This window comes from Oryzias latipes, chromosome 11, assembly GCF_053564925.1.
Source record: "Oryzias latipes strain Hd-rR chromosome 11, Olatipes_Hd-rR_3.1".
NCBI lineage: Eukaryota > Metazoa > Chordata > Actinopteri > Beloniformes > Adrianichthyidae > Oryzias > Oryzias latipes.
The window spans coordinates 26,426,706-26,450,763 of NC_136247.1; the positions used below are offsets into that span (position 1 = coordinate 26,426,706).

Consider the following 24,058-nt stretch of genomic DNA (forward strand, 5'->3'; position numbering starts at 1 on the left):
TACGCATGTGTGTGATCAACTTAAAATTCGTATTAAAAGCCCAGGTATCAAGGAGCCAAAGCATGCTAAGCTGTTTTGCCCAAAACAGGAAAAGATTTTATGTTATTATTTTGCAGATTTTCAGGCAGTTAGGATTGAGTCAGTTAAAAATAAACCATTTTGTTAAATCACGCAAAACATTTTTTTTTTAAAGAATGCTGAATAGAACACAAAGGGTAAGTTTGTCTGAAAGACGTCGTCAGGAGAACAACTTGAAAGAAACTCTCAAATTTTTTTATCAATGAAAAACGTTTTGCTTTGAAAATCCCATATGGTAACAGATGGTATATTTTAGCTTTAAGCCATTGAGAACACTTACCCATCCGGACAACAGAGAGGGTGTTGACCTGGCTGAAGGAGAGTGGTGCCATAGTCAGCAGGAAGACCACAATATAAATCGACAGCAACAGTGCTGGCAGAGCCGGCATCTTCCACTGCTCCTCATGGAGAATGGTCTGCTGGCTGCCTGTACCGCCACCTATAGGACACACAGGGATTACTTACTACACATTTGATGCATGGCATCAGGACGGGGTTGATATGCTGCCAAGAAAGACTCTCAGACAGCAAGAGTAGGTAACCATTAAGATGGTTAATAAAAATAAGAAACAACAAACACAAAAAGAAAAAAAAATAGTCGTGTGAAAATCACTTAAAAATATAAGAAGGATAGGAATATGGAAGTTGGATGCTATAAAAAGTCTAAAACTTTAAACATAAACAAGCAACTGAAGATTTGTTTTTTATGCATTTGTGGAGGTTTGCACCACATCTAGTTTGATGTAGCAATGAATTTTTAACTTGCAAAGAAATACACGCAGAGTCAAAGCTAAGACCTCAATTTACCTGTTGTAAATACCTGTTTTGTTTTTTTAACTTGAATTTATATTGTGGTTTCTGCAGTTATAGTGATAACAATATAAGCAGACCACAACCCAAAAATATTCAGACCATCCAGAATTAACATTGACACATTATTTGCATTCATATATAAATCCATATACCCCTAAATTCCCGGTTAATGAACAAATAAAAAGGTAAACAAGTACATACAACAAGGCATTACATATTAAGGTCACGAGTCCAGCTTTCCAAGTATTTGGCAAATCTGTTTGTTGCAAGTGTTAAAGTAAAGGTTAGTCTCTCCGTGTCATGAATAACATGAATAATTGAGTTGGGAGATCCTTGCACAGCTATCTCTATTTCTTTTTACCTTTCCAAAAATATTAAACAGAGGTATGTTTCAAAGTATTAGCAGGCCTGAGGTAAGTTGCCCACATAAATCCCAATAAAGTCATTTGGGATCTGGGTTTTATGATCTGATCTTGTTACAGCTCCAAAAATGTGAAAAGATTCTGCTGCTTTTAACTAAAATCCCTCAATCCTGGTTAATTGCACCAATTGTGACATTGTATCTGAAGTAAACGAGCTGTAAAACAGCTTCAGTACATCCAGAACACTGCTGCTCGAGTCCTGACTGGAACCAGGAAGTACCATCGCATCAGTTCTGTGCTCAGGTCTCTGCACTGGCTTCCTGTAGCTCAAAGAATAGACTTTAAAACATTTAAAAAAACGAAGCTTTTTCATTTAAAGCAAATCTTGTTTTGTAACTTTTCAAGTTACTTTTTAGCACCTCAAGCCTTTATTCTGTTTTATCTTCAATGAAAACTCATTTTTTATTTTTAAGGGGTCAACAGTTCAAAATGCGTTTAAAGCCTCTGAAAATGCCTTTTTAAATGAGTTTGTTTCTGTGTGCCGTGTGCCAAAGACGTTCAAGAACAAAGAGGAGCAGTGGAGAGTATGAAATACGTTTAAGATGGAGGTCAAAACAAAGAAGGAGGGAGGAGATTGAAAAAGAGGTGTGAAGGATGACAGGTCGGAAGTAAAAAATGAGAAAAGGAAAATGAGACTTATATCAGTGACGGAAAATTCCAAAACTAATTGTGAGTTGAAATAGGGAGTAAAAAATTGCTACAGGGGGAAAAACAAAATTGATAACATTTAATTAGGTTTTGTCCTGGGGGAAATGCAGGTCAGCAGACAAACAGAGTCAACAGGATGCTGCTGATACAAACAGCCTCTACAGTTCAGTGCAGCAGCTAATCACAACCCCAACTCCATTAGCTGTTTTCAGCCGCATCTCATTTCACATTGGAGGCGTTCAGCTGGCTCACTTTTGCCGTTCAGATCATCAAGTTCAGCAGAGCAGGAGGCATTAAGAACCCACCTCATCAGCTCCACACGGGGGGAGAAAGTGAACGATGAAAAAAGGGTAAAAGCCAAGTAGATTTCTTTTTAGCAAATTAATGATTTTAATTGTTTTAGGAAAGTCAATAAATTACATTACTGTTATGCAACCAGGGGATGTCACTTCAAGAAAACTGTCCCATCACTCCGTCAGCACTCAGGGATTGTAGGTTGCAGATTTCCCTCCGCCCAGAGAATGACTATCAGACTGCACACTCCTGTATGGTAGAGTTGCCAAAAGGCCTGTCATTACTGCCCTTCATCATCAAGCCCGTTTGTGCTGGCGTCAGCAACACTCGACCTGGAACCTGGACAAACGCCACGCTCAGTGATGAGTCCAGATAAGGGTTGGCGTAAAGTGTGTAGACAATGTGAAGGAGACTTTGCCTACTGCTGCACGGACAGAGGAACATCTTCTGGTGGAGGCAGTATCATGGTTTGGGATCGCAAGTGTCAAATTGAGGTTTGTCATCTTTGGAAACATTTTCAGTGCAGAGAAATATCAACATATGATTCAGCAACAAGTGGGACCAAATGCTGTCTACCTAGATTACCACAATCACCTCAACAGAGCATGGAGCTTCAGTGATCACATCCAAAATGTGGAAGTGGATCGTCCAGCAGAATTCCTCATCTCATCTCATCCCCATTGATGACTTGTGGTATCAGCATATCTGTGCTGTCTGTGTAGACCAACAAAACCTGTTGAATGGGATGTTGTCACATACCAGTGTGTAGTCTGGCTGGTTACCAGCATGAGGAGGAGGCTGTTGTTGATATTTTCTACTGTTCCACACACAACTAAAGCCTCTGTTTGTTGTATGAACTAGTTGATAAATTGGCCAAAAGTTTGGTTTCTTCAGCCTTTAATCCACCAATGGCAGAAGAAGCTATATGATACTCAAAAGGAGGTGGGTGCAAACAAACATACTCAGCTCTGCTCAAAAAATGCATGTTCCTTGCAAAATTGACACCATTTAAAAGCTAAAAGAGATGAAACTCAAAGGTTAAACACCAAACAAAACATTTCTCACTGTTTGTGCCATATTTATAAAACAAAAACATGTACATTTTTAGTTTTAAAGACCCACTCCCATCATTTTTTGAGCCATTTCTAAAACATCCCCTCTTGCCTTTTTAATTATGACTATGCCAAAATCAAAAAAAATGTCATTTTCTAGGTCGTAGTTTCTAAGGAGCGGCAGCATTTCAATAGGAATTTGCCTCTAAATTGTTGGCGGAACCATTAGCTCGGAGGACCTGCTCTTTACTGAGAGCTCTCTGTTTACATGCTTTCCCAATACCTTACATTCCCTCACACCCCCAACCTATTACCAGTTCAACAAAAATGGCAACCAATAGTGGAGCTATCCCGCTATACCGTTTCGAGCCAGATACAGCTGAGACGGCAAACGCAAAGACGTACATGGATCTAGTCGTCAACAAGTGGATGTATCGGAATGGAGTGAAGCAGTGAGCTTGTGGCCCACCCACCATATTTTCGACGTCACCACATTTTAAACAAATAAATACTCAAAAACGCAGTTTCGATCTTAATTTTCTGTATATATGTCCTTCATCGTTGAAGAAAAGGGCACAAAAGCGACACAAAAATGCTAAATGACAAATTTTTAATAGTATTTCCTTTTTCCAGTCACTGTTTTATGAATGAGCCCATGTCATATTTTTGGTTCTCATTGTATGAGTCAGCTTGAGCTATCAAACTGTCATCAGAAAACATAGTTGTTGTAGCAGTCAGCAGCCTCGGAATGAAAATCAATTTTTTCACTTTTTTGAAGTCAGCAATTATTACTTCACATTTAAAAGAATGTAGTTTTTTAAGAAATATGAAGCTATAGGACACAACGTTTTTATGGAGATTTTTGCTTCTAGGGAGTTCAATGTATGGTGAAACTTTCAATGCCATAGTCACTTCTAAGCATAATATTCTTCTAATAGTTTCCTCCAACAGAGACATCTTCTCAATGTTCTTTAAGGTACGTGAAAAATGTAACCTGCAGTGTCTCACCTAACGAAAGAACTCTCAAAGTAAAGCACCTTGTCTGCGGGGTAACGGCCCCTAATGCTCACCTAAATATAGGATATTAGCTTCATTTCCTGCAGGGGATAAGCAGATTTTGTTTTTCAGCAAGAGCATCACGAGGCACAGAGTGTTGCTGACTCAAACTGTTATAATGACATGGAAATCCACTCATTTAGCTGCTGAGACATGACACAGTTCTCCTTCTGAAAACAGTGGGGAGGGTTGACTTCTTGATAGGACTTCAAAAATGCACACAATGGTGCACTGCAGCAGGAGAGGAGATGTTATGGCCAAGACCAAAGTGAGCCAAACAACACTATTTTTTTATTAAACGTCACCTGGTCTGTAAGCAACTTTTTGGAAATGCCTATTTTAGATATATTTTAATGAATGCCCTAATGCCTAAATAACTTTTCTGAATTTTGTCAAGCGATAAACTGTTTTTATAAAAAATATTTAAATGCATTTTCCCATTATGAATAAACAAAAGTTGTCAAAATTGTGTCAAAACAGAAAAACAAACATTCAACATGGACTACCATCCATTTAATTCATTCTTTATTACTTAATTGTTCTGACTAGGCCCCCACAGTGCTTTCAGGACAGCTGAAAGACATGTTCCCTCCACCGAGTCCTTCTTCAAGTTGGAACCTACCAAAATACCTCCCCAGGAGGTTGTCCAGACGGCATCCAAGAAAGATCCCTGAGCCTTCTCAACTGTCTTCTCTAGATCTCACTCTTTTTTGAGGAAGCGGCAAGCTACCATTAGGTAGAAATGTGTTTTATCTGCTTCAATCCAGGAACTTTTCATTCAGGGAAACAGACTAAACTAAACTGGGCATCCCTGCCCTTAGACCCTCCTTACCTCCTTACATCACTGCAAACACACTAAAAACTCCAAAGCCAAAAATAACCAAAGTAGGATTGTTTTCAACCCAACTGTGTGGTTAAAAGGGGATTATTTTTAAGTGGTAATATAACTAAAGAAACAGAGAAAAAACATACATTGTTTTTCAAATGACACCACTATAACCCCCCAAATTAGTATGGCTCCAAACAATTACCCAAAAAATACACCCTAACAGAGGGGTGTAAAACCTTACGGCCCGCGGGCCGTATCCGGCCCGCTAGATGGTTCAATCTGGCCCAGTCATGAAGAGTAAAAAAAATTTAGAATGTTTAAAAAAAGCACATTTCTATTCCATTCCTGTGGTTATTTAGAGAAAAAAAAAACAACCGAAATGCGCAATTCTACCACAAGGGGGAGAAAAGCAAAAGCGAAGCAGGTGAAACAGCATATCTCTGCACGTGCCAAAAGTGAAACCTAACAGCTTTGGGTGTGGGTAAGATGTATTTAGGTTCTCCTTAGATTCTCACCGCTGTTACTTTGCTATGATGATGATCAGTAGTGACACAATAATGACCAAAATGTTGTCAAAAAGAAAAAAAGGTTGAAGTGGAGTGCTGAGCTTTCCAGGAATTATTTGTTCACGGAGCTGAATGCAAAACCTGCATGCTTGGTATGTCATCAACAGGTTGCAGTGCTCCAAGAATATAACATTCAGCACGACTATGAGACTCACCATAAAGAAAAGTTTCACCGTTTGTAGTTAAGAAAAGAGAAGATTCACCAACTATTAGCTGGACTGAAGAACAACCGTCTGCATTTACTGCAGTGATGTAACAGTGACAGACACCTTATTGCAGACAAGTTGGAGCAAACATCCAAACCATTTTCAGATGGTGAACTTATGGAAAAATGCTGAAGGCTGCAGAAGTCCTGTTCCCAAAAAGCTATTGACCTTTTGGCCTCTGTGAGTGAATGTGTAATAATAAATAATAGGCTACCATGTTGGTTGAGGCATTTTTTCCAACTGAGAAAAAAACAAAACAAAAACAAAACTGTTATTTTGCTTTTATGTTACTGGTCTGGCCAGCTTGAGATCAGACAGGTTGAATGTGGCCCTGAACCAAAATGATTTTGACACCCCTGCCCTAACACAAATATCCCATAATATGGTTGAAGAACTAACCCAAGTGCTTAAAGAGTCTTTCCACCTGTCAGTCTCACCTTCCATCCTTTCCTCACTTGCAAACAAGATGTCAACATACTTCAATTCCTCTTATTGAGGTAGGGACTGTAATGTTCTTTCTTTAAGAACTTGAATTTAAATTGAATAAACCAAAAAACAGGCCAGGAAACTGTCTCATTCACTGCTTTACTTCCACTGTCTTGAATCTCACACCTCTTTTACAAATCTCGCGAGACTTCACAACAGAACAGGTAGGTACCTTTGTAAGTCACAGTGACACCTAGTGGTCAGAATATTATTGGGACTTTCCACCTGCCCAGAGAATAGTCCTTCTCCGTGGATCAAACTGTGCATGGAGACGAGCGCACCTTTTTATAGCCAGTACCGCTCAGCCTCCTGCAAAAGCTCTTTCACATCCAATGAAGTGACGTTCAAAGTTAGAGCCGACTTACGAGGATTGGACCATCTAGTCACTTGTGGTCCTTCCTGCATGTGATGGGCCTATGAATACATTATTCTACATAATCTTTTTGGGCTGAGCCCAGCTGCTTTCAGTCAGAAGAGGCCCAGCTAACAGGTGCTAACGTGTGAGCCAGGACCATGTCACATCGCTAACCTTGTTTTTATCATGTCTGTAAGAGGGAATTGAACCAATATCAGTCTGGACAACATGAGAAACCCTACCAGGAACAGAGTCCCTGAGATCACTCCAGCTCAACCCAACTCTCATACTATGTACTGGTGGAAGTACAGGTAAGATTATTGTAAATGACCTCATGCATCTATGCATAAAAGTAAACAAGGGCCAACATATTATTGCTATTATTAGTATTATTATAGAAACTCCTAATTTTCTTCTTTGTAAAACGTTATCTTGATACAGCATGGTATTCTTCTGATTTTGATCGCAAACCCCTCTATGACCTCACATGCTTTTTGTCATTCGAGAAGAGTGCCCCCCTGACATTACAGAAGGATTTCATAATGTGATAACTGTTATGAGTCAGAACATCTTAGTACTGCTTCACAGTGAACCCCGCTTCTGATGACAGGTGTGCCCTGATCATGCCAGAAAAATGCAGCTCACCACTATCAGCTGTCAGATCACCTGACTCTAAGAGTTGTGATTCGGATATTTTCTGACTCATCTGTATAGTCAATGTTCATTCTGATTTATGAGATGTGCCCAAAAAAAGAAAGACATTCAGGAACAGCTTAAAAGAGGAGAAAAAAACTCTTTGAGTTGGCAAAGGTGAGGGAAGAAAAATATGGAGCACAATGGATGCAACACAAAGTAGAAGAATGATGAAAAACCCATTTTTGTTGCAGAAGTTTTTTTCCTGCAGCCATTTTAACAATAGAAAGGAAAGGCTCATTGCTAGAAAACTGATGAAATCACAGATGAATCCATCTTAGAGAGTTGAAAGGAGACAGACAAACCACCAACTTCTTTAACACCTTATGCGACAAATGATCTTGAAACACAAGTGGCAAATATTGACAGAGGACACAGCAAGAAACAGAAAAAATTGAAGCAGATCATTTTAGAAAAAACATACAACTTAGAAGTAGATTTTGGTTGGCTTCTTAGAAAATAAAACTGCACTCACTAACTTTCTAGGATCTACTTTTATGGTTGTCTGTTCCGAAATTCTAAAAGCAGACCTAATAAACCCACTGACTGTGATGTTGCCTACAGAAAAACAGAATTTGGTCTAAATGCTCTTTCGATGAAGGCCAGTACAGTTTGGAACAAAATCCCTCCGTCTGTTAGAGAATGTCCAACAGTACACCCCTCTTGTTAAAGTAAAATATGTCCAACACAAGAGGTCTTCAGCTCTCATCTGTCTGCCCAGCTGTTGGACAGGACAAGTTAAAAAACAAACAAAAAAAAGAGAATTTCCAACAGTAGAGACCTTCAAAAACCGCCTTAAACAGGGACTGAAAGTAAACCAGTCCTGTAATCACTGATTTTTAACCCGTTACTTTACGTCTTCCTGTGTTTCTTTTGATTTTATGTCTTGATACTGTATATTTTTCTTTCCTTTTCTCTTAATTCTCTTATTATCATCATGCCAAATGCTTTTAGTGTCATCTTACGTCCTGCTTTTAATAATCATCTATTGTATTTTCTTTTCTTTCATAATATAACTTTGTAATGTTTGGAATTCTACTTTGTGTTAACTGTTTACTTGTGTACGTGGACTCTATATTCAAATAGCATCAATGATACAATCCGGTATATTTACATCCATGGCTGTCTGAATAGATGTTTATTATTGTAAATTTTCCCAATCTAATGAATAAACCTAATCCTGAACAAAAGCCATCCATTTACTGAGAATTACAATACCAACAAACGTATTTGACGTCATAAATGTGTCAATAGCGGTTTGGCACTAGTGTGACATTTTTTAGTGTCAAGGCTGTGTGACAACCCATTAGTGTCATTGAAAAGTGCCAAAAAAGAACTTCTCAGGTCAATAGAATCAGCAGCTTTTCACTTTTAGAACATTTCCCCCTTACTTTAACATGTTTTTGCGTTCTAGTCCCCAGTTTGGGACTCCTTATCCTAACGCTAAATTTGAAAATATCCTGAATTGAGATTTTTGCAGGTCTTTCCTGCTTCCCGCTTGTTTGTGGCAGCTCATAAACTATGGTTATGTCACCTCTGAACGGAGGTCAAACTCTCGCTCAGCTGCTGCAAACGTATCTGGAGCCTGCAGGGAGCCCAAACACAAAAGATACCATCACAAAGAGGGCAAAGCAGCAAAGATAATAAAAAGAAAGCAAAGAAGCTGCAGAGAAAAAAATTGCTGTGCAGCACATTTTGTAATATTTATCTCCACCACTGACATGCAGAAAAGTGTGCATCTCTTTGGCCTGTTTTTGTTTCTTAGTTCATGCTGAACAACTCTAACATTTTGTCTACGTTTAACATTAATGCTGTTGAAGGCGCTGTATCACTAGACATGTCAGATTTTATTGACATTCTGGTCTTGGTGCCCTTCTATATATCCTGTCTACATTTACGTACTATTATTGCTCCAAATCTCTGTAACATTCTCTGGAACTGAAAACCTTCAGTCCTGGAGGATATAGGGTGGTCCCAACATCTGAGATTGATGCATCCTTCTACAGACACCCCAAAGTCTTTGCCCATGTATGTTTTCTAGCAGTTTAAGGCCTGGGAGAGAATCATTTGAAGCATTGCACGCAATCAACTGTTGTCATTTAACAAACAGTAAATAAAACAAAGTTGTCAGTAACAATACATTTCAATAGGTTCAGATAGACAGATTGTCTTTGACATTACCCATTACATTCCAAACATCAAAAGTGTCCGAAGTGGGACGGGCACATTGACTGCAGTTTGCTCCGCCCACATTAACAAAACAGAGTAAAGGGAGTGTTTTAGGTAGGGCCTTCAAGTTGCAATCGCGAACATGTTTTTAATAAAACTAAATTTTAGCTCCAATAAAAACTTGCAGGCTCCACTGCACACGCAAACACACTTAGACACCTGCACTGTAAATATACTCTTTTTTTTTGGTGTAAAATCTGACTAATTAATTTATGGGTTGATGAGTAATTGCTCCCTCGTTAAAAGTTGCCTGCAGTGGTCGTTAATGGAAATGCAATAGCAGGTAAAGGAGTGGCAGAAAGCAAATATATTAAATCCCCCTCTGTTTTGCTTAAGTTTTTTCACATATACAGTTAGACAAAGAATTGTAGGAGTATTTTTGTACATTTTTCCATGTTTAAATGTTTTATTGTTGTAGGCTTAGGGCACTGTTTTTCAACCAGTGTGCCGCGGCACACTAGTGTGCCGTGAGAGATGGTCAAGTGCGCCGTGGGAAATTGCCCTCATTCACTGATCTAAAAACATTTTCCATCTCCAGGAAATCAGCTCTTTGTTCATCCAAACAGGCCCTGATAAAACACTGAGTAGGTAGGAATATAAAGGATCTTAAAATTAATTTTTCTTTGTGTTTATTTAATTCTATTAAATATATTTTGATAAGAATGTACCGCGATTTAGCTGCAGCTATAACTGTGTAAGGAAAAGTCCCGCCCCTTTAACTGTCTCCGCCAATCATTCTTGAAGGCTTAATCACATGTCATCAGTCTGACCAATCAGAAGTGGTGAAAGTCTTTACTTCCTTGTTCTTAATTCTGCTGATAAAGTCGCTCAGTTCTAACATAAATACATAAAGTCAGAAGAGTCACCTCTTATCCAAGAGGCTTTGTCAATTCTGAATTTGCTGGTTGAAGAGCTGTATATATGCGCTCATGGGGGAGGAGTCAGACCTGAGACTGGATGGTATTGTCAACTTAGCCTACATGGTTTCGGGTCGTTAAGAGTCCTTTGTCCTCAGCTGGGGGTTGGGGAGCCAGTGACTCCTTCCCCAAACTGGTCATCTCTTTCAGCCGTTAACGACCCAGGTGGAACTTGTTCGGTTAGTTTATGTTTCAGAACACTGCCGTAGATGGATGGAAAAATAAACCTGAGACCACCATTCTTATTAAGAGAAGGTTTATCCTTCTTGACAAAGATGGCTTCTTTCACTCCTCGCTCAAACCATCCTTTCTCTCTGGCTAGAATTCTGACTTCACTGTCCTCAAACGAGTGGTTTGTGGCCTTCAGGTGAAGATGTACTGCAGACTCAGGTCCACTTGGGTTGGCTCTGCGATGTTGGTAAAGCCGCTTGTGTTGGCGATGTTGGTAAGTTGTGTTTAACAATTTAAAAGGACTCTTAACGACCCGAACCTACTACATTGGAACCAACCTGGATGACTGAGAGTCTTCATAGACATGTTTAAATTTTCTTTTTATTTCCCATTTTGAGAAATTATTTCATCTCATTTGACATTCTATTAAGGAGTCTTGAGGATTTTTAAAACCTATTTTTAAAGAGCTTGAAGATAAACATGAGCTCTATTTAGAAAAATCTAAATAAGCTTTGGAAAATCCCATTTCCACATTTTAGTCAAAATAATTACATGCATGTTATGAGTGGTAATGAATTTGGGATTATGTTATCCCATGTAACTTTCCACTGTTTTGAGTTTTAAATATGTTTAAAAGAGCATTGCAACAATCGACTGAATTTCCTTGATTAGATTCAATAGCAGCTTTGACAAAATGCTATACTTATGCAACCATTTGAAGAGCTTTAAGGAAGAGCTGTCCTCAGCTTCAATCAGCTAGAAGCTATAGTTGAAATCTTAAAATAGAAAATCTGGGCAGAATGTGTAGGATTACTGTGGTTTTGGAAGTGTTTTTCAACAATTATTTCACACGTTTGGAATACTTTGATTCAGCCACTTTCCAACACTTCACCTGTATTGCAACAGGGCGTATTTTATTTGTTTGGTATCAGTTCATTGTTTCAGTCATTACATTTCTCTTTCCATATTTTTTGCACATGACAGTTTATCAAAGCTCTTTATCCATCCATGCAGAACACTTGTTTTATCACATTAATCTGATTTGAAACCTCCTCTCCCAGCCTGTCATCAAACACAATAATCTAATCTGCTGTGGAGACGCATAAAACGCAGCGAATCACTTTAAATGTCAAGTGGAATAAAGCTAATAAACCTGCTAAAATTTGTCTCCCCACAACTCAAGCTGAGATCCATAACAGTTTGGCAAGACAACAAGACCCAAACAGTAAACACAAACAGCAATAAACAGGGCTAAAAGAATTAGCTTTAGCTTGGTGTTCGATGATCAGAGAAGGAAACAAATCACACATCTGCTTAGTTATCTTATGTTGGACAGATGGGCTGTTACTTTGGCTGTCAGGGTAAATGATCATCATTTATTTTAAGGAGAAGCTGTAGAGTCTTGCTTTAAGGAGGAAGAACATTCCTCAAAGATCAGGACGAGGTGCAATTTTTGCCTTATATCTTATATGGCTGCAAAATCATTACGTAAAGTAAAGAAGATTTCGCCTGAAAATGTTTTTCTTTATCTACCCCTTCATGCTCTGTTACCAACAGAATTCTGCATCCAAGTGACATTATTTCATTGTTTTACCCAGAAATCATTGGTCTTCGACGATTCCCCACTTATTCTCTAAAACAGCAAAAAAAATGTGTCCAATATAATTGTTATTTTGATATTTCTTGCATATTTAACCTCTTAAGTGTATTTTCTTTGTCAGGAATTAGGAGGTTTTACAGTAAATTACTCAAAAAAACAACTGTCCTTTCACAATAGAAGTTTAATTGTGCTAACTTCCAAAGTAAGAGCCTCTAAACACATTGCATAGCTTTAAGACAAATACTTTTTTGTCACATTTTAAAAGGGCTTTAGGGTCAATTTATAGGGAAAAGAATTATGACTAAAAAGCAAAAAATGCCTTCTTCAGTCATTGAAAACACAAAAAATTATAACATAAATTTATTAGTTATCATTTTTTAATCAATAAAACGTGCATCAGTCAACAAAAAATATATACAATTAATAAGGGTGTTAGATTTAACAAAATATAAAGTATAAATAATAGTATAAATAATACTAAATATACATTAAAAATTATCAGTTGACCAAAATACAGCAAGTTTTGAAAACATCCACCATTAATATGTTTATTTTTGTTTAGAATATTTGTTGCAGTTAGGCAAAAACTGTTTTGGAGTGTTTTTGTGATTCAATTTAAAATGTGTAATGTAAATTTAGTAATTCATCTAAAAAAAATGTACTAAGATACGATAAACATGAACAAAATTATAAAAATATTTTTTTTTTAAAGAAAAATAAAATTTGGTCAATGAGACAAGTTTGAGACTTATTATGGAAATTTAAAAATGGACATCAAGAATTTTTTTTTTTTTATTAGTCTTTGTATTTGGACCAAGGTGCAAGAAATTGTAACACAGCACTCTGAACTGCGACGTCTGACTTAGCTCATTTCTCAGAAAATAGTTTCTCACCATTAGGTTGGCTATCACAAATTCTTGAAGGGTTTATTCAAACATGAATTCCAGTAAAAGATCAACTAGTGACACGAATACAAGCTGTATCATCTGCGTACAGTCGGCTTCGTCAACATGTTTTCGATTCCCATGACCTCACACCCTCGACAAAGCTGAAAGTTTATAACCAATGTTTGACGCCATTACTTACATACGGTTCCGAAACCTGGACACTGCACCGACATAACATCAATCAGCTTCGTACAGTCCAACAGTGTCATCTGAGGATAAAGTGGATCGACTATGTAAGTAACGAAGAGGTGTTACAGCGAGCAAATGCTGAGGATATTGAAATCACCTTAGTTAAAAGCCGTTTGCGCTGGCTTGGTCATGTATCTAGAATGGATAACAATTGTCCTGTAAAATCCCTCCTCTACGGTGAACTCGACAATGGCATTCGTCCTGTTGGTCGACCGAAACCAAGATATAAGGACACTTGTAAAATTGTTCTGAAGTCTAAAACTCTAAAACTCTTCCTGAGAAGAGTTTTACATCAATGGAATTGGTTACTGACCGACAGCTCTGGAGAAGAACCCTCGGAAATGTTTGTGAAGCTGTGAATGCAAACCGAATTGCAGGCTATAACCGAAGAAAAGAGCTCGAAAGAAAGCCTTGAATGGAATTTGAACTTGATAGAATTTGTCTTTATTATTATTGCTTTAAAGTGTTTTACCCGTATCGGGTCTTAGGCATATTACAAATTCTTGAAGGATTCATTCAAACATGAACAAAAGCCTTTATGTCCACTAACAAAGCATCCAGAGTCTCTCTTAAATAATTTATCTTCTTTTAAGAGTCAAAAAAGACTAAATCAAGAAGTAATACCTCCCCAAAAAGTTAAACTATCAGTTAAAACTACAATAAAAATATTCTTTTTCTTCTTCTAATAATCTAACTTGAATATTTTCATTAACCTCATTTGAAATGTATTTACACAGGATGTTAAAAACAAAAGTGACGGCAGATGGATGAATGAAGAGATGGATCAGCGGCTGAGTGGAAGGCCGCTGCAGCAGTCTGAAGGTGACACATTGACCCGCCGGTCTCCTCTGCATCAGGGAGAGTGGAACCGGCAGGGCGACAGCTCCAGAGGCGAGCCAACAGGAAAACAACCAACTCCACCGTCAGCAAATATGGAGGAGCTGGACGTTGGGAGGATGAAGGAGAGGAAGCAAGAATGGGGAGTGAATTCAAACTCGATTAGTGAGGGATGGTGGGCGGATTGGTGGATGGACTCAGAGTAAGAAAGGAGGAAAAGGTGAGGGGAAAATTAGGGGAAGGTGGGAGGACAAGAGGGAAGTTTACAGTAGAACACCAGAGTGCTGAGGAATGATTGTGCAACAAGGTGATGTCTAAAAATTTAAGTTAAGGCTGTACAGAACAACCCTTTGACCTCTGACATGCATTAAAAATTAAAATATAGATAGATAGATAGATAGATAGATAGATAGATAGATAGATAGATAGATAGATAGATAGATAGATAGATAGATAGATAGATAGATAGATAGATAGATAGATAGATAGATAGATAGATAGATAGATAGATAGATAGATAGATAGATAGATAGATAGATAGATAAATAGATAGATAAAATGCAATGTGAAAAGCATCTAGAAAAAAAGGTTTGGAAAAGCAAGTTTAACATGTAAATTCCAAACTCTGCATGCAAACTTCTTAAAAAAACTGTGTTTTACAAGTTGATTACCAAACAATTTTTGTTTCTGGAAGAATGGATGCTGTCTCAGAAAGCATCCATATGTGTCTTTGATAAAGTCTGAAAGGTGTTTACATTTGTGGTAAATTTAGCAGCAAGCGAACATTTCTGACCACATGATTTTTTAGGGCTAGAAAGCGGCAGCACAACAAGGAAATCAACTCTAAGGAGTAAAGCTGACTGTCTGATACAAACATAATGGCATCTATCACATTTTTCTGTATTATTTTTGTTTAATGGCGTATTTCAGTTTGCGTGAACATTTTTTGATGGTCACAGCTATATGCTTGGTTGTACAGCATACTCCTAATTGTTGCAAACATTACTATTCTTATAAAATAGTGATTTAAAAAAGATAAACATCTTAGCTTATTTTTGTTTTTATTTGAAAATAATTCAGTATAATAAAAATAATAAATATTTAAACCAGAGGTTTGTCTAAAACTGTTTTTGTTTTTTACGTTTTTCCTTTAAAAAAAATCCAGATTTTAGTTTTGATTTAAAAAAAAAATCTCATTTTCATTTTCAATTAACTTAAACACCAAAGTTTAACCAGTTGTCACATCATATAACAGAAGAAAGCCAGATCAAAAATGTAGCAATTAACACAAAAGACAAACAATATAATTTGTAGTTTAAGGAATAAAAGTAGTGTAGATCAAGCAAAAGTTGCTTTAAAAAGTCCAGTAATGTCAAGATTCAGCCCAATTTAAATGGAGGCACACATAAATATGAGGTATTACATGTGTCTGATTATTTTCAGTTGTGACCTGGCAGAAGGCAAAGGCTTTTGAGAAAAGACAGACAGAAACCACCAGGATAAAACAGCAATAACACAGACAATTATTAAAATTATAAAAATAATTAGAACACAATAAAATAGGTTACAGCAACTTTTTTGTTTAAAATTACTAACATTCATTTTATAAACTCTTTGAAATATATCACTCACATATTTTCAATACTTTATTTATAATGAATTAAAACATATTCCTTCATTTGAAGTTACCTCAACTATAAAAATACATCTCTTTCTTAATTAGTTGTGTTAACTGGACTCACAGTAAATAGTGTAGGGATTTTAAAGGTTACATTACAAGGATACTCTGTCATAGGAAAGCTAAGGTTGCCTCTATGAGATGAAAATTTTTGTGATAACATTTACCTTTTTAATCTTTTACTGTAAAAAACTGTACAACAACCCAAACTTACAATATGGTGTGAGTCAAATGAAGAAAGTTGACGTAAATCCCCAAAATGGTCAGAACTATAGCATAAAAATAATGTAGAGCAGTTGAACCTTCAGCTTTTTTCCGCATTGATAAGCTGTGAAAAGGCTCCGGCTTAACAAAGTGCTGCAAGTGGGCTCCGCTTTGCTGATAATTTGTCCCAAAGGACCACTGCAGTAAGTGGGAAAAAAAAGGATAATGCCTGGAAGTTTTGTTTGCACTTTAAACTGATCCACACAGGGATGACTGCAGCTTTCCAACAATGATAAGGCACAGGGAAAAAAAAGGGAAATATTGGGATCAGAGGAACTGCTCTGAACTAAACCTTAAGAGGAAAATTTGTCTTTTCATACAGTTCACAGAATTGAAATTAATACAAAATAAAACTGAAGTAACGAGTGCATTAAAAGTTAAAAAAAGGGGACAAAATGTTCATTTATGTAAATTCCTGACATAAAATTAAAAAAGGGAGTTTTTCATTATTGTTTTTACTCTAACTAAGAAATTTTTCAGACTCTCTTTACTGTTAAAGGTAAAATGTATGTATTTGCACCTTATAGGTGTTAAAATAATATACAGTAAGTATTGAAAGCTAATAGCTGCAAAGGAATACAGAGGTACGGTGGCCGACAAGGCTCACACTACATACAAAAGAAACAATGCAACGGCATTACCCGAAGCATAACACAATTACCCGCAACACAACGACATAACCGCAGCAATAGCATAAACCACAGCACAGCGGAAATGAGGACTTTTTTTTTTCCTACCGGCGGAAAAAAGAATTCAGTTTCAAACTAATCGGCGCTCCTGAGAGCTACGTGATATTTGGACAAGATTAGGGTGTTTTCTTACAAGATAACGTAGTTTCTTAAAAATGTACATTTGTCTAAAAAGATAAATTTACCAAGCTCTCCACATAGTGACATCTGCATCTAACGCTCTTTGTCTTTTTTTCTTTTATTACGACTTTTAAGTCGTAAATTAACAAGAGCAAAAAATTGTTTTTTCGTTTTTATCTCATAATTTTACGACTTAAAATCTCATAAATTTACTAGAAAAAAGTCATAGATTAATGAAGAAAAAACACCAAAGTTTTCCGTTTATCTGAGCCTAACTTAACGATGAAATACGTGGAGCCTTTTCTGAAGCTTTGTTTAAAAAAACAAAGAGATTCTGAACCTTTTGGCGACTCAAAATCAGATTATTTTCAGTGGAGCCGGCTTTCCGGGGTTCAGTGTCGGTAAAGTGGAGTTTCACATGTGAAATAAGGAGCTCAGAGAAACGTTTGGGTGTAGAGGACCGCTGCAGCCTTTATTCTCCTTTTCATTCACAAACCCTGAAGTTCATTTGTCACCTTACGTCATGAACCTGTCATCCGAACACCAATGCGGAAGTAAACGCCCCCTCCTCCAGAGGAAACTCGGAGGAATCTCGTAAAATTACGAGATTTAAAATTCACGGTTTAAAATCTCGTAAGTTTACTTTTTTTGGTGGCCCTAAAACTCCGTCGTACAGAATAGTTGGAAACTGAATTGGGTTTTTTTCCGCCGGTAGGAAAAAAAAAGTCCTCATTTCCGTTGTGCTGCGGTTTGTGCTTTTGCTGTGGTTATGTCGTTGTGTTGCGGGTAATTTCGTTGTGTTGTGGGTAATTTCGTTGTGCTTCGGATAATTCCGTTGCGTTGTTTCTTTTGCATGTAGTGTGAGCCCTGTCGGCCACCGTGCAGAGGATTTGAAAGCTCTACTTTCTATCTCTTTACCTTAAACTGGTGGATTTAATGGTAGATCTCATTTCCAAGCAAGTAAGCAGGGATTTCTAACTCAGTCATTAAACGAGTCTGGGGCTTTCCTGGCTTTGAATGTGATCATGTCAGTATTAGTAATAAATATGGAGTTTTTGAGTGAAGGGTACTTTTTTATATCCCCAGTTTCTATTTCCTTGGAAACATTGATGTCCAGTGACTTTAACGGTGGAATAAGGGGTCAATTTGTTTGTTCAAACATAAAACTGCTGAAAATATGTCACCGTTTTTGTTTAGTCAAGAACTGTTTTTTAAATAGCTAGAGATTTAAAATGCACAGAGGTAGAGCCTTCAACAATAAGATCAAAGCCTGTGACAATAAAACTAAGAAAAGGCAGTTTTTCTTTGTTGAAAAAACCAATGAAGTCATTTTAAATGAAATTTGACTTAATAATTCCACTGTACTTTATCAGTGTTTTTCAATGTTTTTTGAGCCGAGGCGCACTTTATCCTTGACAAAAATTCCACAGCACACCGGCATCCAAATAATTAAAAAAGGAGAAACTCAGTCTGTATTGATGTAGAGTCCCTCTGCAATCTCACATGCATTTTTGTGATAACTGTGACAGAAAAAGCTGGAATTTGCAGCTGTTTGTTTCCAAAGTTGTAATAAAAGCTGAGTTAGTTTTCAGTAATAATTTTCAACTAAATTATTTGCAATTTTATTTTGTTGGTTGTTTTTTCCTCCAGTTTATTAACATGCAATTTTATGTAACCTCACAAAAAACAAAGAAATCTTTCTAAATGGTGATTTATATCTTTAATTTCATTTAATGTGATCTATATCCCTCGCTCCCCTCACGTTATCGGCTAATGTTGTCTCTTCCCTAAACAATAGTTATGTGTCGTTAGTGAATAAATCACCTCTTTTAGAGCCGTTGTTTGGAGTGAAAGAGAAGAGCCATGTTCATTTTTATTAAAACATGAACTTTCTTTCAACCTCTCTTTTTTTCCTTTTATAGCCGCACCTGACTGGTTCATACCATTGGCTGTAAAAACCCCTCCCTTCTTGTGTTCCCAAACAGGAAGTACCATTGCTTACTGATACGGAGGACGCCATTTTGAAACCAGTCGACAGTGATTGGTCCCACTCATTAATCTGCATTTACTGCTATTAAAAAAAATATGTAGATGAAACTTTTTATTGTACCAGGATAAACAAAATTCTACATTCACTCCTGGGTCCCACCATCTCTACATTCTTCTTGCCATCAATTCGCCCACCAGGAGCTTCTTCAATCCTGGCCTATCTGCCCAAAAACCACTACGGTTAAAGCAACAATGTCAGACAATCCAACCCTGCTTTCAGACATAAGACCTGATGACTATCAAGCCAATCAGAGGCTAGGACAGGCAGGGCCTCTGCTGTTTAGGGTCCCAGTAAAGGTCTTATCAGCCCGAGGACCTGAGAGAGCATTCTCCCTAGTACTACTGCGACTGTCCTGTGATTAGATAAGAGAGGAGCAGTTGAAGTTTCCAAACAGAGAAGTAGAATTTATTTTTAATGTTAGCAAATAATGCCAGATCCTGCTGAGAACAAAATTAATCACACTCTACCTAACCTTAATTATATATAAAGGAGGGGAGAGATTAAAAGGGGTGGAAGTGTTTATTTTATTTTTTATTATTTTATTTTAGGGTGCCATAGTTAGCTACAAGCTGTCTTTAAAGGTGAATTCCTCATATGTCTACCTTTAGGATGGGGGCAAAACGACATCCTTTAACACAGTATATAAGCATTTACAAGCCCCTCTGTCAAACACTGTCAACGTTCATGATGAAGTTACTGAGATGTTTTGAGTTGTTTGACACTACGGGTGATTTTGATGTGCTTGTGACAAATATACTAAAGGCCTTTGGTCTTACTGAGCATGTTAGAAAGCCACATTAGAAGGCACCCTTTCTGGGTCATAATTGAGGGAGGGGGTCATTATAGATGTTTTGCTTATGTGGTTAATGTAGATTTATTTGATCATTTTTGTGTCATCTTTGAACTCTGTAACTGTCTCAGATCAAAAAGCCTCGACTTGAGGGGTCCCCCAGGGATCAGTTCTGAGACCTCCTTTAATAAATCTACTGTATAAACCCTTTGTTAAGATCACTTATTACACAACAATGATGTTTGTTACCACCAAATCTTCACTTCACTCATAGCAGTTGAATATAAACAAGTCCTTCTGTCACTGGATCCAACACACCACAGAACTGATGCACAACTCTAGACAAACAGAGTCACAGACTTGAAACCTGAGATGAAGGAAATCTAAAGAGTGATCGTCATTTTAACATCCAAAAAACGTTACTAGAAGTATTCTGTCTAAACCAGACCAGGACCGACTTTTTCTCACATTTTTCTTCATTATAATAATGTAATGATCTGCTCCAAGGACTCAGTAAACGTGCTGTAAGGCAGCTGCAGTACGTTGGTGCCCAGGTTCCTACCAAACCAGGAAGTCAGAGAACTGAATTGAAAACAGCTCTGCTGTACATCTCTGATGCGTTAGTCTCATTTGAACCATCTCAGACTCTGGGAAGCTCATGGACAGGCCTCTGCTAGTGCCTAGTCAGAACTAAATAGAATTTCAGTTTCCCGTAAAAGTTAAAAGTCTTCCTGATGATATCAGACAAACTTCCACTGTGACAAAGTCCAGGCTGAATTTGTTTCTGTAGCTCAGTGTGAGACAAAGAATTTTCATGATGATTTATGATTTTAGTGTTTTGCAGTTCTGATTTTTTCTGACTTGACTTTTGTTTTTGGATCATTTTAGTTTGTCGTTTTCTGGAAAGAACTTTTAATTGCATGGAGTGTGAATTGTGCAGGACATACAAACTTGTCAACATCCCAATGTGGGTCTGAGATTTATAATTAGAATCCTGCACTTTTAAATTTCAGAAAGAGTTGTTTTTAAATTAATGTTCGTATCAATTTGATTTAGAAATGTTGGGGCCTTTTTTTTCAACATGTCTACAGCTAGAAAGAAATAAAAAAAACACAATATATCTTTTCTGTGTGAAGACTGGAAATGTTTGCAGACAACACATTTGCTTGTCCAAACAACACTCCAAAATCTGATAATGAGACTATTTACAAGAATAGACAGAGCAGGGTCAATTTGAAGAGAAAGTTTAGGAGCATATGGGTTTGCAAGATGCTGCATATGTTCAACAAATCTGCTGTGGATCGTGCAATATTTAATATTGTGTGTTGTGTTATTGTAGCAACATGAGAGGTTCTGACCTCCCGAAATATTCCAGAATAAACTGATAAAGGCTCTGACTTTTGGAGCAGCTCGCTGACGCCCTAGAGCTGATTGTGGAAGGGAAAAACAAAACTGTGAAACATATTAGACATCAGGAAATGTTCTCCGCCATGTACTGATAAAACAAAACAATGCGGCAGCCTGTGCTTTTCCAGGAATAGGAATCATATGTGCCCACTGCAAACCTGTTAGCATTTGGTGCTCAGTTAGTTTGAATGACTTAAATCAATTTAGGCACCTTTAAAAATATACAGTAAATGCATGGACATTTTAATAGCCTATTCATTAAATAAAACATGCAATAATCGCAGCATAAATTATTTTTGATAGAAATAATTGTTTTATACTATGTTCATTGCGCCCAAATGTTTCTTTGTGTTTCTCTAACCTATATCCATAGGGATCAATAAACTGTCAAAGCTGCTCCTTCTTCAAGATAAAATAAAACAATTGTGGGAAGAAAAAAAAATTCTGATTAACTCAAAGAAAGATGTTTTTTTGGAGAATGCTTTTAAAGCAGACAGGCGCTGATGTTGGTTGGTCCGCTGAAGGTCACATGTGACATTCTGAGTGCTCGCTTCAGTTTGTACCAAACACAAGGCTTTCAAGCTAAAAGTAAAGGCTTTTGAATCCACTTTGACTCCCAAAGATAGAATGTGCATTATTACCACAAATGGGAAAGCTTTTGAACAGTAATATGACACATCAGCTAAATTCTTGCTCATATGTAATCTAGCATTGAATTTACACTCCCCCCAGTGTCTCTGTTTTATAATACTCGGCCAACTCAAGAGCCCAAACGAACAAGTTTTTTGCTCTGCGTCTGTTATCAACGTGACTGAAATTACATTTTATGCCCTCCGCCACCTCTTTGCGCGGGGCCTCCCTACCCCCTCCTCCTCTTCGCACTGCTACCGTGGCAACAAGGAATGGGGAGAAGCACTGAAGAAGGAGAGGGTGATAAAAAAAGAGAGACAGTGACAAAGAAGGAGATAGAAAGAGACAGAAATATAGAAAGAGGAGAAGATTGCCGAAGATGAGTTTCAAACTGGTACCAGAGGTCTTGTGAAACATAAGAGGACAGCATATTGGCTGCAGTTTGTCTTTACTGATGTGAGAGTCTATGTGAGAACAGCTGCATAATGTCACTTTTATTGGATGTAATTCCTTGTTTCTTGAATGAAGCAACTTTTCTCTAAGACTTAGCTGATCCTTTAATATAAACAAAACTTGTAAACCTTCTTGAAGTGAAACGTGATTCTGTTATTCTATTTTTATCCAAGTTTTCCTAGAACAAACCTCTTTTTTCTTTCCAACATCGTACAAACCTCTTTACAATTTGACATTGAATCAGTCTACTGTTGGCTGCTTATCAATCACATTTTTTCTTTTTACATTCAATCACCATGGATAAAATTTGGCAAACCAATTAAGTTCTGTTTTTAAACATGAACTTGTAATCCATCATGAAAGGCAAGACTTTCCGTAAGAGCTGTCCGTGGTGCTGAAATTTGAGTTTCGAAAACCATAGAATTCCAAAATGCAATTTTAGTCTGTGTCAAAACAAAATTGCATCAGCATAAAAATTCTGCATGTTCAATGTGTGCAAGAACAATTAAAAAAAGACTTCTTGGATTTCTTAGTGTTTTGGTCCCCCTTGTGAGCAATGCTTCAAATCTGTTTACATATTTTCTGCACTTAGTGTTTTGACACATTCTGCATGGTCTTCAGGGAGCTATTGTGCAGAGGCTGATCAATGTGAAGGTCATGTTAAAAGAAAGCTGAAATTCAAACCTTAAACACACAACTGTCACAGTGGAACATGAAAAACAGAAACAAGGAACAAATCCCCATAAAACTGGATTTATCCATGAAAATGTTATTAATCAATAACAAAAAGTGGACTAGAAATTAGTACAGAAAGTTGTTAATGACCTTCAAAAGTCCTCCAAGCAGTGCCAGTTGTAGTCCAATTTTATACTATAATAACGTAAAAGTTAAACACACTTAAACTATTAATCAGGTGAAATATCTCCTTTGCTAAATGAAGCCATCTCAGACCATCACATATGTCATGCATTTAAACTATGTTTTGCAAGAGATAAATAATAGATGTAAGACAGACTCCCACTGAGTCCACTCTGCACCCCAACTTTCCTCCAGCGATAAGAAAAACAAGAATACATTTAAATAAATGTTTTAGCCAATGAATCTTTGGCTAATGTAATTCCTTTATGACAGCAGTGATAACAAATACTTCTCTGAGATTTGACAGCAACATTTTACTTCTTTTAAAACATTTTATTTAAAAAAACAAAACATATAAAAATAAATATCTTAATGGCAGATAATGTGGTAATGCTGGAACTATACAATTTCCTTGTTCCTTTTTTTCTCAAAAATGTATGTTATCGATTGAAAATCAGAGCCCTCGATTAAATCAATGAAATATTATAGGAATTACAAACATTTTTTTAGTGAACAGCACAGTTTGTGGCATTAAGTGAAGTTTTCCAACTCAAGGATGAATAAAGGCTTATCCTGATGTGTTAACTAGTAAGCTAGCTGTACTCTTACAATCATATGTCTTCAGTGGATTAAAATCAGAAATTTTATCTTCTATTATCACCACAGGATATAAAAAAAATGTTAATTTTGTGTTACTTTCCGACTCAGATTCTCCAACGGAGCGACACTGC

The 24,058-nt window shown here is 37.1% G+C and overlaps 1 protein-coding gene across 2 annotated transcripts in view; it reads right to left on the bottom strand.

Moving 5' to 3' along the window:
* LOC101155942 (glutamate receptor ionotropic, kainate 5) overlaps positions 1 to 24,058 on the bottom strand; it is a 250,192-nt gene that overhangs the window by 122,734 nt on the left and 103,400 nt on the right. For both annotated transcript variants that reach the window (XM_023960345.2, XM_023960344.2), the window contains exon 3: positions 359 to 517. In XM_023960345.2, coding sequence (XP_023816113.1) covers positions 359 to 467 — 109 coding nt within the window. In that variant the 5' untranslated portion in view covers positions 468 to 517. The remainder of the gene's footprint in view (positions 1 to 358; positions 518 to 24,058) is intronic.